At 47.9% G+C, this 13,142-nt stretch overlaps 1 protein-coding gene across 1 annotated transcript in view; it reads right to left on the bottom strand.

Annotated features, from left to right (window-relative positions):
- Positions 1 to 915: 915 nt before the first annotated feature.
- The window catches only part of B4GALT1 (beta-1,4-galactosyltransferase 1), a 28,847-nt gene continuing 16,620 nt past the window's right edge, over positions 916 to 13,142 (bottom strand). The window contains exons 3-6 of the mRNA XM_042787694.1: positions 9,190 to 9,377; positions 7,632 to 7,754; positions 4,921 to 5,025; positions 916 to 4,302 (exon numbers count right to left, since the gene is read on the bottom strand). Of these exons, the coding sequence (XP_042643628.1) occupies positions 4,167 to 4,302; positions 4,921 to 5,025; positions 7,632 to 7,754; positions 9,190 to 9,377 (552 nt within the window). The 3' untranslated portion in view covers positions 916 to 4,166. The remainder of the gene's footprint in view (positions 4,303 to 4,920; positions 5,026 to 7,631; positions 7,755 to 9,189; positions 9,378 to 13,142) is intronic.

Consider the following 13,142-nt stretch of genomic DNA (forward strand, 5'->3'; position numbering starts at 1 on the left):
TGGATACCAAACTTTGAACTATGAGAAAAAAAAAAGCCCACAATTTCTGTGCAACACCTTCCAGAATCCAAAAGCTACCAAGAGGTGCCACAGGGACTACCCACCCCCTGCACATCCCTGTCCAAACCCTCTGCTGCATGTTGGTCTGCTGGCAACTTCCATACAATGATGCTCCTGCACTGTCCCCACTGCCCCGGCAGCCATCCCTGCAGGGATAAAACAGCAGAGGCCAGTGCCCTCAGTCAGTATGGCCTTCAGAGCATGCCTCCAGGCAACTGTAGAGGTTTGGGGATGTCCTGCCCACTGTGCCAGCCTGGGCCCCAGAGGCTGGTAGCTCATCCCAGCTGGAAACAAGCCCACCCCTCCCTGCAGAGCACTGAGGACCTCACCCCTGCTGCCTAGCCTTGGCCACAGTCTTGCAGCTGGAAAGATCTCTTCCATGGAAACTGTTTTCATGAGAAAGTGCCAAGGAACACAGGCAAATGTTTGCATCAGTTTCCCAGGAATGACTTCTCCATATCCACACTCTAGCCAAACCCCCAAGCACCCGGGGAGCGAGCGGTGGCCAGTTTCCCCCAAGCAGACAGCCTGGGTGAGGGCTTGTGTCCCCTGCCTGGTTTCAGGAGGGGTTTGCATGCTGTCCCCCTACTCACAGATAAACAAACTGCCCTATTGTTTTCTGGCGTCATCTGGGGACTCCTGAATCTGTTTCTCTAACACCAGCGAAAATGTGGCTGTGCAGACATAAAATTAATACGAGGGGGTGGGGGGGTAGGGAGGTGGGAATGGGGATGACAGCCACAAGAATGAAACTGAAGAAAGTTATTGCAAGGAAGCTAAGGCATGGCCCAGTCTACCCCGTCAGCCAGAAACCCACCCTGCCAGACGGGTAATTCAGATTAATGCTGCCAGACATCGTAACTGAAAATACTTTATTTGACATCAATAATAAAGTAGGAACATCAGATTATACATCCCTTGATATATAAATGATAAAAATGCAAAAGCAAAACCATCTACAGGAAACCCATAAGCAGTTCAGTACACAAGTAACATCCCAGGGAAAAACTGCATGCCAGGACCCTCCCTCATCCTCACAAGCAACAGTAATCCCAAAGAAACCAAGCATTAGAGTTTCTTTTGCAGCTTTTTGTTCTGGGTTTCAACTGTTACACACAGAGTGTTGCTACCAGTATGGGAGAGGAAAAAACACCACCCACCACAGGTCATGGCCAGAATTCACTTCTGTGCAACATGAGCATTTGTAGAAAAGCACCCCGAAAATCCCAGGGAGAGAAATTTCATGGCCACGTTGAGTCAAGAGTGTTTCATGAGTTTGAGCAATAGAGTTTACACAGGGGCAATGAGATCTGGAAATCACAGGTCAGCAATGAAGAGCAAAACAAGCAACGAAAGGCAGCTGCGGCTTTTACATGGCTTGTGGCTTGAGCAGAAAAGAAACTAACCGGCAGTTTCTTGCACCGCTAGCGTCTCTCTGCTAAAAATGGTTTTCAGGTTTCCTGGTTTTCCAGTTCCCACTGCTCTCCTCTTACAAGGCACATGTGTAGAGACCTTTGCAACAGCCAGAAATAAATGCTCAGACTACCTCCACGGTATTAAATGATTTCAGCATACAGCGAAACAAGTTGTTACACTTTTTTCTAAACTTCAGAGAATCCCAAGGCAATGAAACCCGCCCCCGCCAATTACAACAGGTAGTCCTTTTGCATAGCCTGTTAGTAGACAGACACCACTGCAGCTAAAGGCCCTAAATCTTCAAATTACAAAAGGCTCAGCCCAAAATCGAGGTGCTCTCTGCAGAGACCTGGGATTTTCAGTGGAGCCTCAATGAGTTTAGGTGCTGACCTGCCATCTGTGGGAGTGGGGCCCTGCTTCTAAGGCACATTTGAAAAAATAAAATACAAAGTCCTCGCGTCTCCATTACTGGTGCAGACTACAGCTACACCGATGTTTTACGGGTAGACATTTGACCTAACTTATGTAACACATCCTCTTCTTGTACCCCCTTGTACTCCAGCAAGAGCTGGAGCCTGACCTGCTAAAAAGGAGTAATTTTTTTTTTTTTTTTTTTTTAATGCAACGATAAGCACAAGAGAGCAGCTCTTAAACATAAACCTGCTTCCTTGGGCTTCACTCCTGATCCATGCAAGCCCACCTTTGCTCAGCTCCCAGCATGACTGAAGCAAGAAGTCTGGCCAGCAACAGCTTTTAAGCTAAGGGGGTGAACACTTTTTCAAAGTGAGACTGAAAAGGCAGCTAGTCGTCTCCCTAGTAATTAAAGTCTCTGTGCATATTTTGAGCCACTGCTGGCCTAAGAAAAAATGCACTGTCCCCTGGCCCCTGCAGGATCCCACCCCTACAGTGCAAGGGTTCAGCAAAACCTTCAGGTCTCAACAAAAAAAACAAACCAAAGAGAAGAAGAAACTAAAAAAAAACACCAAAAAGGAAAAAAAAAAAAAAAAAAAAAGGCAGTGCTGAAGATGATCCCCAATACAACAAGCATCCCTGATTTTAACAGCCTTCAGCACAGGCCAAGGAAGTGCAAATTGCTGTGGTCAGAGCTGGTGGCAAAATACTCACCAGAAGGAATTCAGTTCTCAGTGCTGACTGAGAACTTTTAATCACATAAACCAGCTCCAAAGGTGTCAGCGCTTGAGGCTTTCATACGGTCACGGGAAGGAAAGCAGGGTGTCTGTACAGGTGGTGCCCTGGTGCACTGACAAAAAGTAGTACTCCAAAACATGCATGTCCCTCAAAGCCTGAGAAAATCAGAAGAGTTTCCCGATAGAGGACACACATTGCAACAGGCTTTAGGCAAAGAAAAACTGATTGGATGTCAGCCCTGCTGTGAGTATCTCAGCACCGCAGGAGATTTCATGGACAAATAGCAGAGCAAATATAATACATGGCTTCTATATAATGACGCACATAAAAAGCCTACTAGTCTGAAGATAAAAGAGGCCTTGAATCATATCCTATAATGCTGCACCCTAGTTTAATCTAGTATTAAATATACTGCTTATAATATACAAATTACTTTAAAATGTTATTAAAATGTTACAACAACAACAGAAGTAATAAGTGAATTCAAGTTTTATGCATGACCTCGCAGTAAAAATTTTGGTTTTAGGAAGCTTCAGACAATGTTTAAATAGCGTGTTAACTTTCTACCACTATTAATAAGTGACAGCAAATTTTAAGGCCATAATCTCATCACACAATTAAATTAATCTGTCTTTATTTCAGAAAAAAAACAAAAACAAAACAAAACAAACAAAAAAAAAAACCAAAAACAAACAAAAAAACCCCACACCCTCCACTCCCCCACCCCCCCTCAAAAGCCCCAGGTGTTAATCGGGCTGAGGCAAAGAGTCACTATCACATCCAGAAATAAGGTTATCTGAAGCCAGCGGTTTTTGCAGATGCCATCTGTGTAGCTCCCACCTTATGCAGAGAGCTCACTGGCAAGTTCTGGCAAACTCTGGCTCAACTCACTCAAAGCCTCCTTTGAGACTAAAAGAAATAATGACATTCATTGAATCCAGACTCGATTGTTCAACATTTGCTCTGCACACAGAGGAGATGTTTGTTTTGGTCACTATGAGAAAAAAATATATGATATTGTCTCCATTAAAAAAAACCATCTAATGCAAAACGTAAACTTGTACAATTTTAGCAGCATTTTACAGTCCTTCATAAAGTAAAACCAGGAATTAATTAAAAGGATGTTTTCATCCACCTCATTTAAAATACCAAATATAATGGGCAGTAATTGCTGATGCATCACAGTTGTAATCAGTAAAATCTGGGTCCAGCAATTAACTCAACATGGGGAGCAATGCAGCAAATAGATCAGATTCAACATTTTCTGGCAAAGTAAATATTTACAACTCTTTTGTACAGCTTCAGGACTTACAAAACAATGGAGAGCTAGAAAACTGTAAAGTCAAGTTTGGAATTTTTTTTTAAAAAAAAGAAGGAAAAAAAGCACTTGTCCAACCAATTTGGAGAGCTTTGGCATGCCATGAGGCTTTTTTTTTTTTTTTTTTTTGTTCATTGCAACTGTTATAAAACCAGCAGATATAATATCAGTGAGGCCAGATGTCCTCGGCAACACAGGCAAGATCTCTCTTGTGTCTCTGATGTTAGCTATTTGGTGAGCCAATGTCCACTGTGATCTTTGTATACAGAGGGTACTTGTCAGTTCTTAACACCTTGTAGGATAGTGTATTTAAGCCGTCAGAGCTCATTGTCTCCCTTGTGTGAGCAATTCGGTCAAACCTGCAGAGGGGGGAAAAAAAAAAAAATCCACAAAGAAGGAAGGGGGAAAAAACAAATAAACCAAACCAAACCAAAAAGAACAAAGAAAGGAAAAAAACAACCGAACTTTGCATTATATTTTTATAGCCTCTCAGACAGCATCTCTGGTATTTTAAGAAGAACCTCAGTATCTGTAGAAGTCCCATAAACTCCCAGATTTGGCCAGCCTGAACACAGGGCAAAGGCATTCCTATGGGGTCAAATTTTAGCCAGAAAAAGCAGCCAAGCTTTTAAATCACACAGGTCCTTTTCCAGCTCTGAACTAGAGCCCAGGTTTTGTATACAAAATACAAGCTGGAAACAATTGCTCGGAGCTTAATTTGCTGTGTTTAAGAAGAAAAAAAAAAAAAGAGGTGAGAGGCACTCACGCCACAGTGAAATCTTGGGGAAAAGGTCTGTAATAGGGTAATAAACTGTCCAGGCAAACAGGGCAGCTAACAGTGCAGGGAACAGAGAGGTGAGCAAGGGAGGAAATGGCCGTGGGCTTTCTGTGACCGGGATTCTTGCATGCAATGAGAAAGCCAAGCAGCAAGGGTGGGAGGCACCCCTTGGGTATGCTGTGAGACCAGGGAGACAAACCTCTCGGGGTTGGGTTCGTTCTTTCGGTCCCGGGAATGCCGAATCATTCTGCACTTGCCGATGATGGCATCTGGACGGGATATCCCCATGCCTTTAAACACCAGCCTGTAAAAAGTAAATACATTAAACACCCATGACAGGCGACGGATGTGGGATGTTCTGCCACACCTTCCACAAATAACCATTGGTTTTTGGGGTTTTGCCTTTTTTTTTTTTTTTTTTTTTTGGGGGGGTGTGTGTGTGGTTTTTTGTGTGGTTTTTTTTATTTATTTATTTATTTATTTATTTATTTGCTTGTTTATTTATTTATTTTTTTTTTTATTGGGCAGATGTCATTAGTGTGTTCCCTTTCCAAGTGGGCACATCAGCCATGGGGGTAAAAGAGATGTTCCCCTGCCAACATCAAGGATTTGCTAATTTATCGCACCCTCACCAGCTCCTCCAACACCCAACACCTGCATTAACCTTGCTCCGGGGTGTAGACTGGAATTTGAATGGGAGGCATCTAGTTTTTAACCCATCTGGAAATGAGCCAGAAGAGCATTAATTTTTTGGGATATGAAAGGTGCAGCCAGTGCTGGTAGAAACTGAAGTGAATGGTGGTGAAGAAGAATGGGGGGGGACCACATGGTCAGAGCCACAATGGTCCCAGCTGGGACCTACTGGGCAAGGGGCAGCCTGTCTTTGCATGCATGGTCCCTGAAAGACATCTGCAGTTTATGGACACTAATGATGGAAAAGTACCTTGGTTTCTTCCTCTTTGCATCTCCCTTTTAATTTCTATATAGCATCTTCCACTTCTCAAAACCTGAGTGCCCCAAAAAGAGAGGACTGCTACCTTGTCCTGAATGCCCTGCCCCACTGGAAGGTGTGCTGGGTTTCTGTGGCACAGTTTTTTGGTAGCAAGGGAGGGAGCTACAGCAGTTCCCACTGTGAGAAACTTCTCCAAGCTCCCCTGGTTCCAAGTTGGACTCGGCTCTGGCCAGGCTGATCAGCTGCACCTCTGCAATAACATATTTAAGAAATGGAACCTGAGAGGGGGCCGGTACTTGTGAGGAGCTGTGAGAAGGATGAACACCCAGGTCAGCAGAAGGAAAAAGAAGGACATGGGGGAAGTGTACCAAAGCAGAGAGCCCTGTATCCCATGGTGAGAGGGCAGGGCTGCCCCACCTGCCACCCATGGAGGTCCACGGTGGAGTAGAGGCTGACCTGAAGCCTGAGGAGAAAGCCACTCCAGGACAGGCGACTGTCTTTAAAGTAGGCTGGGACCCTGAGGGGAGAAGCAGCTCCCACTGTTGTGGTTCAGCGCTGGGAGGACTGCAACACGCCGGGGGGACCCACGGCGGAGCAGCGTGGGAACGGCTGCGGCCCGTGGGGAGGACTCCCTGTGGAGAAGGTTCCCGGAGGACTGTCTGCAGTGAGAGGGGAGCCGTGTGGAGCTGGGGAGGGATGTGCGGCGGTCACCCCACCTCCCGAGCGGGAAGGAGCGGCGAGCTGACGGTAACCCCCATCCCCTGCCCCCTGAGTCACTGGGGGAGGAGGGAGAGAGATGGGGAGCAGAGCTGAGCCTGGGGAGGAGGGAGGGGTGGGGAGAAGGTGGTTTTGGATGTGATAATGTTTCTCACAATGTCCCACTCCGATAAGTACTGGTTTTGTTAGTGTTTGGATTAAAGTGTTGTATTTCTATGGAATTTGTCCTTTGTCTGTGACTATAATGGGTGAGCAACTCTTCCCTGTCCTTAGATGGATTCTTTGATCCATTCTTGCTCCATATTCTCCCTCCTCACCCCATCCCTGAGGGGGGAGGGAGTGAGCAGCTGCATGGTGTTCAGCTGTCCTCTGGGCCCAAACCACAACAGAAGGTTGTCCCTTGCTTCCTTATTAAACAAAAGTGCTGAACCTTGGGAAGGTACAAGCAGGTTTAGGAAGACCCTTTCCAAAGCCCAGGTGAGCTAGGAAAGCCCAAAGAAAAGACCACACAGAGTGGTTCTGCCATTGAGAAACATGAAGAGGGCTTCCCAAATCCGAGCTCCCTCAATGAATTCTCACAGTGAATTCCCTGGAGATGCGAAGCCATAAGGTAGCACAATCCCACATCCACCTTCTGCTCTGGTCTTCAGGCAGAGGTGGTCCCAGCCTGTCCTATGCAACACCCTCCTCCTCTCCTGCAGGTCTGAGCCTTGCCTGATGACTGTTCACAGCATTATTTAGAGCCACTTACAGCCTGACAAATTAAGCTCTCCTGGGAACAAAGGGATCTGCTACCAGTCTGCAGACCCAGGCAAGCCTCAGGCTGTGTTGAGCTAGGTGAGTCAAGGTCTTCTCCACCCCACTGTGTGTCCCGAATGCCCTTCCTTTGGCCAGTGCTGGGAGAGCCAGAAGCGTGCTGCTCCAACTGGCGCGGATGCTTGCAAGGGTGCACGGCAAACAAGTGATGAGTGTACGAGGCAGGAGTGGGATTTTTCCAGCTGGACTCACTCCCCAGCACACCTTGGGAGCTGCAAAATGGGGTGCCAGCACCCAGCAGGAAAACGTTTTCGCTGAGCCAGCAAGTCGCCCACGCACCACCTCTGTCCTCCACCTGGAGGGTGAAGCTCCTGCAGTTGGGGTGAAAATGCACCCCACCCCACCCCCCCCACGGCAAAAGCAGCAGGTCTGTGCTCATCCTCACCCTGGAGGCACTCTGGGTGCCAAGGGGGCTATTTATTTACCTGTTATAAATGTCATCATCTTCACCACCCCAGCCCCAGTAATTGTTTGGGAACCCGTTGATCTTTGTGAACTGTTCTTTGCTCAAGGCAGACACGCCTCCGAAATACTGATTGTAAGGCAACCTGGAAGGAGGGAGAAAAGGACATTAGAGAAGGACAGGTACTAACCAGGGAGCAGCCTGTCCACCCAAAAAGCACTTGCTGTTGCCCTTCACCCCAGCCCATAGCGAGCCAGCGCCCACTGCAAGGCACCTCTCTGCAACAGGCAGCAGCATGTGTTTTGGTGCCCTGGACTTGGCAGAGGCCAGGGGTGTTGGTGGGCTCAGTCCCAAATACAGCTGCAAAATACTTTGCACCTGGTAATGGCTGCAGCTTTTCACTAAGACGTACACAGCCTTTGAAAGACAGGCTGGTGAGATGCACATCACCTTGCCAAAGGACAGGTGGGTGACATGCACGCCCTGGGAGCAGCAAGAGCTCAGCGAGGCAGAGATGATTCAGAGCCTTCTCTTCCTGCAGCTCCACCGCTCACCTCTACGCTGCCCAGTGACAGAAAGCAAAGCTCACAGCCCAAAACTAAGCTGGCAGCATGACCTTGCATGCACAAATCTAACCAGCTCCTGCTCCAAATGGGGGGACGATTCACTGGGGGATTGGAGACAGACAAAATTCAGACCCACAGCACAAAGAGAGGGTCCATGCAGGGATCACCAGCACCTACCACAGACCTTGTCTCTGCTTCAATAAGCAGAAGAAACCCCTGGGGCCTGCATCTCTGCTCTAAGCTTCACCTAACTGCAAGAAAAAACGTGCAGCTGCTGTGATGCCAGTGACAGTCCTGCTCTGAGCAGGTGTCCTGCCACCAACACTGCGGCTGCATCTTTAGCGCTACTGGCGACCATGGGGTCACAATTGGTTTCCACTTTACAGACGAGCTTTAAACTCCCCCTTGGGGATTTGGAATAGAACAAAAAAAAAAAAAAAAAAAAAAGGAAAAGCAAGACACATTTTTATTTACAGCAGCCTGCTGAACTCAAATGTATGATGAAAGGCATTTTGGTTTGTTTTGCTCTCAGATACCAGTGCAGGTCCTTCAGTGGCCCAAAAATCAAACAGTCAAAAATATTTAATTTTGCTCTTAAAATAGTGTCTAATATAGTCTTTTTAAAGCTGCACATAATTCTCACTGTGTGAGTGTCTCACTTTTCAGACTGGGTGGAAACACTAGCTGTCTTCCAGCTTCCAGCCTGAAACACAAGAAGGGATATGAGGGCATCTGCAAAACGACAGGCTCTTAGTTTTTCCTCACCCTATGTTTCACTTTCCAGAAGCTGTGAATTTTAATAAACTGCTCAGCTGTGTTTCTCCCCCTTCCTCCCCTCCAGCCGATCCCGCTTGCAGCCACCCGCTCCCTGCAGGGATGCACACGCCAAGACAGGCTTTTGCCAGAGACATTTTCCCATGCTTTCAATGGTGGGTGGGGATGTCTAACGCTGTGCCTAGCCTGCTAGACTAACAGCAGTATTAGGAACAAAATACCCCTCCAAAGTCGTCTCACCGAAATCCAAATTTATCCATGGATACAGAGAGGTGCCGTGGCTGGCTGTAACATTTGTAGGTGTTCCTGTCATCCATTGGGATGAGGTCTACGTCACTAAACACAAAGCAATCATAGTCATACTCTTTCAAGGCCTCTGCGAATCCTATATTCAGCAGTTTAGCACGGTTAAATTCTTCTTCTCCATCCTAATTTAAAACAAATAAAAATAGTTAAGTGACTTCATTTAACAGTTGACATCAGCAGCTTCTTACCTGTCACCAGACGCCTGTGTTGCTGCATTGGGTTGGCATGACTGTGATGGACTGAGTTTGAGCCTGAGCACTCCCCACGCAGCACCCACAGAATATCCACAGCGAGCTCCCCACCCAGACTGCTGCAGTTGTGACGATGGCATCTGAGCCAGCTGCAAACCACAGGGGCAGCCGAAACGGCTGAGGAAAGGCTGGACCTGGCTCAGCTCCCCTCTCTTGATGGGAGCTCCAAGAGGGCAGGTTTGATGCCGAGTGGTCCCCCTGTCCCACCCCACATACAGGCATGTCGAGATTGAATTTTGTGGTAAAATTTATGGACCGCTGAGGCAAGCAGCTAGGGCTTTGTGGAGCAGCAGAGAAAAGCAAAGAGATAAGCTCCTCTGGAAGAAGGGACCCTTGTTACAGAGGGAAACCTTGGCGGTGCTTTAGCTTGCAGCCAGGACGAGGACCACGGACCAAAACCTTTCTGTGGCCAGGATTTCGGCACCTTCTTCCCAAGTTCTGCCACAACACGGCGGCGGGACCGTGGCATGTCCTCTGCTGAGCAGCACAAGCGAGCACGTGCCAGACCTGATCCGCAAAGCACGGCGTGGCACCCGGAGCCAAGGTCTGCCGCTCGCTCCCGCGCCAAGCCCTGGGCAGTCGTGCATGCACGGGAGCAGGACGCTCCCCGGGCCCTGGGACGGGTGCTGCTGCTTCAGCACGTGGCTGTCACACACAGCCTTCTTTACGGATGGCAGGCCGGTGCGAGCTGCTTCCTGCAAGGGCTATGGCTCGTGTGCCGGGCGCTGCCGTCTGCTGCGGTGCACAGCCCCTCCTTGGCTGCCCCTCTGCCAGCACGAGTATGGCATGACCCACCATCCATCCCAGGGGACTTGCTGGGAAAATGAAAGCAGGAGGGCTGTCACCATGATGTGACGGACCATCTGGGCAGGCACAGTTAATGAAGGGACCTGCAGATAGCAAAGGGACTTGCAAAGAGCAGGGCACGAAAATCTCCGCTCTCCTCCCCAAGCAACAAGGTGCCCCAGGAGAATCAGTTTGGCCTCTCAGGTAGAAATGTCTCAAAAGCACACGTGGCTCTGAGCACCAGTACGGGCTCACAAATTGATCAAGTGCTTTCAAAAAACAACAGGATCATACCCACAAACCCAAGAATACCAGTGATTTAAGAGTAAGGATTTCCAATCCAGGTCCCAACTTTCCAGCAGCAGCTTCAAACCCTGTTCAGGGGAACAGAGCCGGGAAGGGAACTCACAGGGCACTGCTGAAGTAGTCTCAAGTTTTTTGCCAGCCTGGAAACCAAGACTGTCAAATACTTTATCTTCTACCACTTCCCACCTTTCCCCCTCCACACCCTATGAGCTGTGTCAAGCCAAAAGAACTCCCCCGCTGTGCAAAACCATCCCCCCACCCTGTGGTACCTGCACCCTGCGTGGGAGGTGAATCAAGGACGGATAAAATACTGTGCCCAAGAAGCAGCAGCTTAAAACATCACCTCCTCCCAAATGACTTTGCCTGGTTAATAAATGATCAGTTTGGAAACTGTTTAATCCAGACTGGTTAATGGACCTGTGGCTGGAGAGCCAGTGCAAGTTCTTGAAACAGCCACAAATATCTTTCAAATGAAGGTTTTAACATGCGAGTGTCAAACCAAGGTTTTCAAAAGCATTCATCACCTGCCTCAGGCATAAATGACTAAACAGGGAGGAGTGAGCTTTTGTGGAGGAGGATCTGAGCAAATTCTCAGCATCCTCACCCGAAACAAAAGGGTTCCCGCAATAACTAAGGTGGTGGGAAGACGATCACCATCATGCATAAGCAAGAGCAGTGAAAACTTGAGTGCAGAAAAAAAGGCAAGTCAAACAAAGATACTGGGGAGAGGGAGTGGCTCAGGCTGTGGGATTAGTTTTCTTCCCCCAGCAAAAGGGGCTGCCCAGCACCCCTCGGGTCCCACGGCAACAAACCCAGGCCTCGCTCCATAGTCCCAAGGGGGACTTTTCCCAGTGCTGGTTCGAAGTGCAATGTGCTCACACCTCAAATCACCTGTTAGGTCCAGTCTAGGAGAATGTCCTCATTTCACACCCTTTGGCTACTCTTTTCATAATGAAATTTCAAGGTAAAGGGCACTTTACACCAATTTGGTTACCAGCTGAGGCTTAGCTGTAATTAACCCATGCCTTCAGGTAGCCTCTAACTCCTCTGGGTGACACTTACGGATTAACAATGGTACAAGGAGCTGTGTTTTTAAACCTCTCCCCGAAAAACCCCGAAGTACAGCACCGTGACCAGACCAAGAGCATGCAGGACCCCTTTGCTGCCTCACCCACCAGACACCAGCAGAGCCCACGATGGGGCCCCGTGCGTGGAGAGGGAACAGACACAGGGCAGACACTTCACATGGGCACTGCTGCTCTCCTCCCAAATGGCCACACAGCTTCACACTGTGGGATCCAAAAGGCCTGGGGGTGGGGAAAAAAAATTCACAACTGAAAAAAAAAACAAACCAAAACAAAACAAAAAAACCCCTAACCCTCTCCAAGCCATTTTTCAGTAACTTTACAGCAAGCAGGTAGCTCATACAGCAAACCTTGCAATGTTATCAATTATGATTCCTTTGAGGGCAGGAGGCTGGTTTTCTGTCCCAGAAGGTACAGAGGGCGTTACAGCATGTTTTGGAGGAAAAAAAGACTGACAAGAAGTTTTGCTTTTTGCAGAAAGCTGTTTCTTTACCTGAGGCAATGTGGAAGCACTGGCATGCTTGCAGTATCTGAGAATCAGATCTCTCAAAACTCAGAAACATGCTGCAGGCTTCCATCTTTGACTGATCCCCAACTTTTTGAAAGAAAGGGAAAAAAAAGGCAGAGTTGGGAAATTTCTCTTCTGTGCTGCTGTCTCTTCAAGGTCAGCACAGTGCACAGTACCACAGCCAACTCTCAAGAGAGCAGATAAAGCAGAACTGAAGAAACATCCAGCCCTTGCCTCTGCTTGGCAGCTCCTCATCCCATGGAGGCTTCCTGTTACTTGCCAAAAGGAAATGGATCAGTTTGGACTTGCTTGGACAAAGGAGCATCATCCTGAAGAGCTAGGCAGTGCACAGGGGACTGCTGCTTTGACAGTACAGCCAAGCTCTAGATGCAGCCTCCATGCTTATTTCCTAGGCTTTCAACTAGAAAAGATGTAGTCCAATCATGGTTTGTTTTGTTGGTTATTTTTGTTTAGGTTTTCTTTTTTTTTTTTTCCTAATTTTTGTTTTTCTTTCCTGATAATTTTTTCCCTATGTTCTCTTGTCCTGCAATTTAACCCAACTCTGAGTTCAGTGCTGGTGCCCTGCACCTGTTTCAGGCTCCTGATTCTACTCTCTACATCTCTCCCAGCACGTTCAAGCCCAGCCCCATTCCCTGGTCCACGAGAGACTGACTGAAGGGGGCCAACCTGCTGCCTCAGTCCTGCAGGGTCTGCCACTGACACTTGGAGATGATCAGCCCAAGAAAAGGACATCCAGACTTTTTTACTTCCCATCCCTTACCTTTGATAAATCTGGTTTGTTCAGCCAGACCTACCAAAGGATGCTACCTTTTTTTAGTGACAGATAAAATCAAGGTTTTTGAAACTGCCACTCAAGTTAAAGGGCTTGCAAATCATCAAGAAGCCACCTGTCCCAATTTTGTCCTGCCTCCCAATTCCATGTAGGAGGCA

The sequence above is a fragment of the Tyto alba genome, unplaced genomic scaffold (assembly GCF_018691265.1).
Source record: "Tyto alba isolate M040663 unplaced genomic scaffold, T.alba_DEE_v4.0 Super-Scaffold_13, whole genome shotgun sequence".
Taxonomy (NCBI): domain Eukaryota; kingdom Metazoa; phylum Chordata; class Aves; order Strigiformes; family Tytonidae; genus Tyto; species Tyto alba.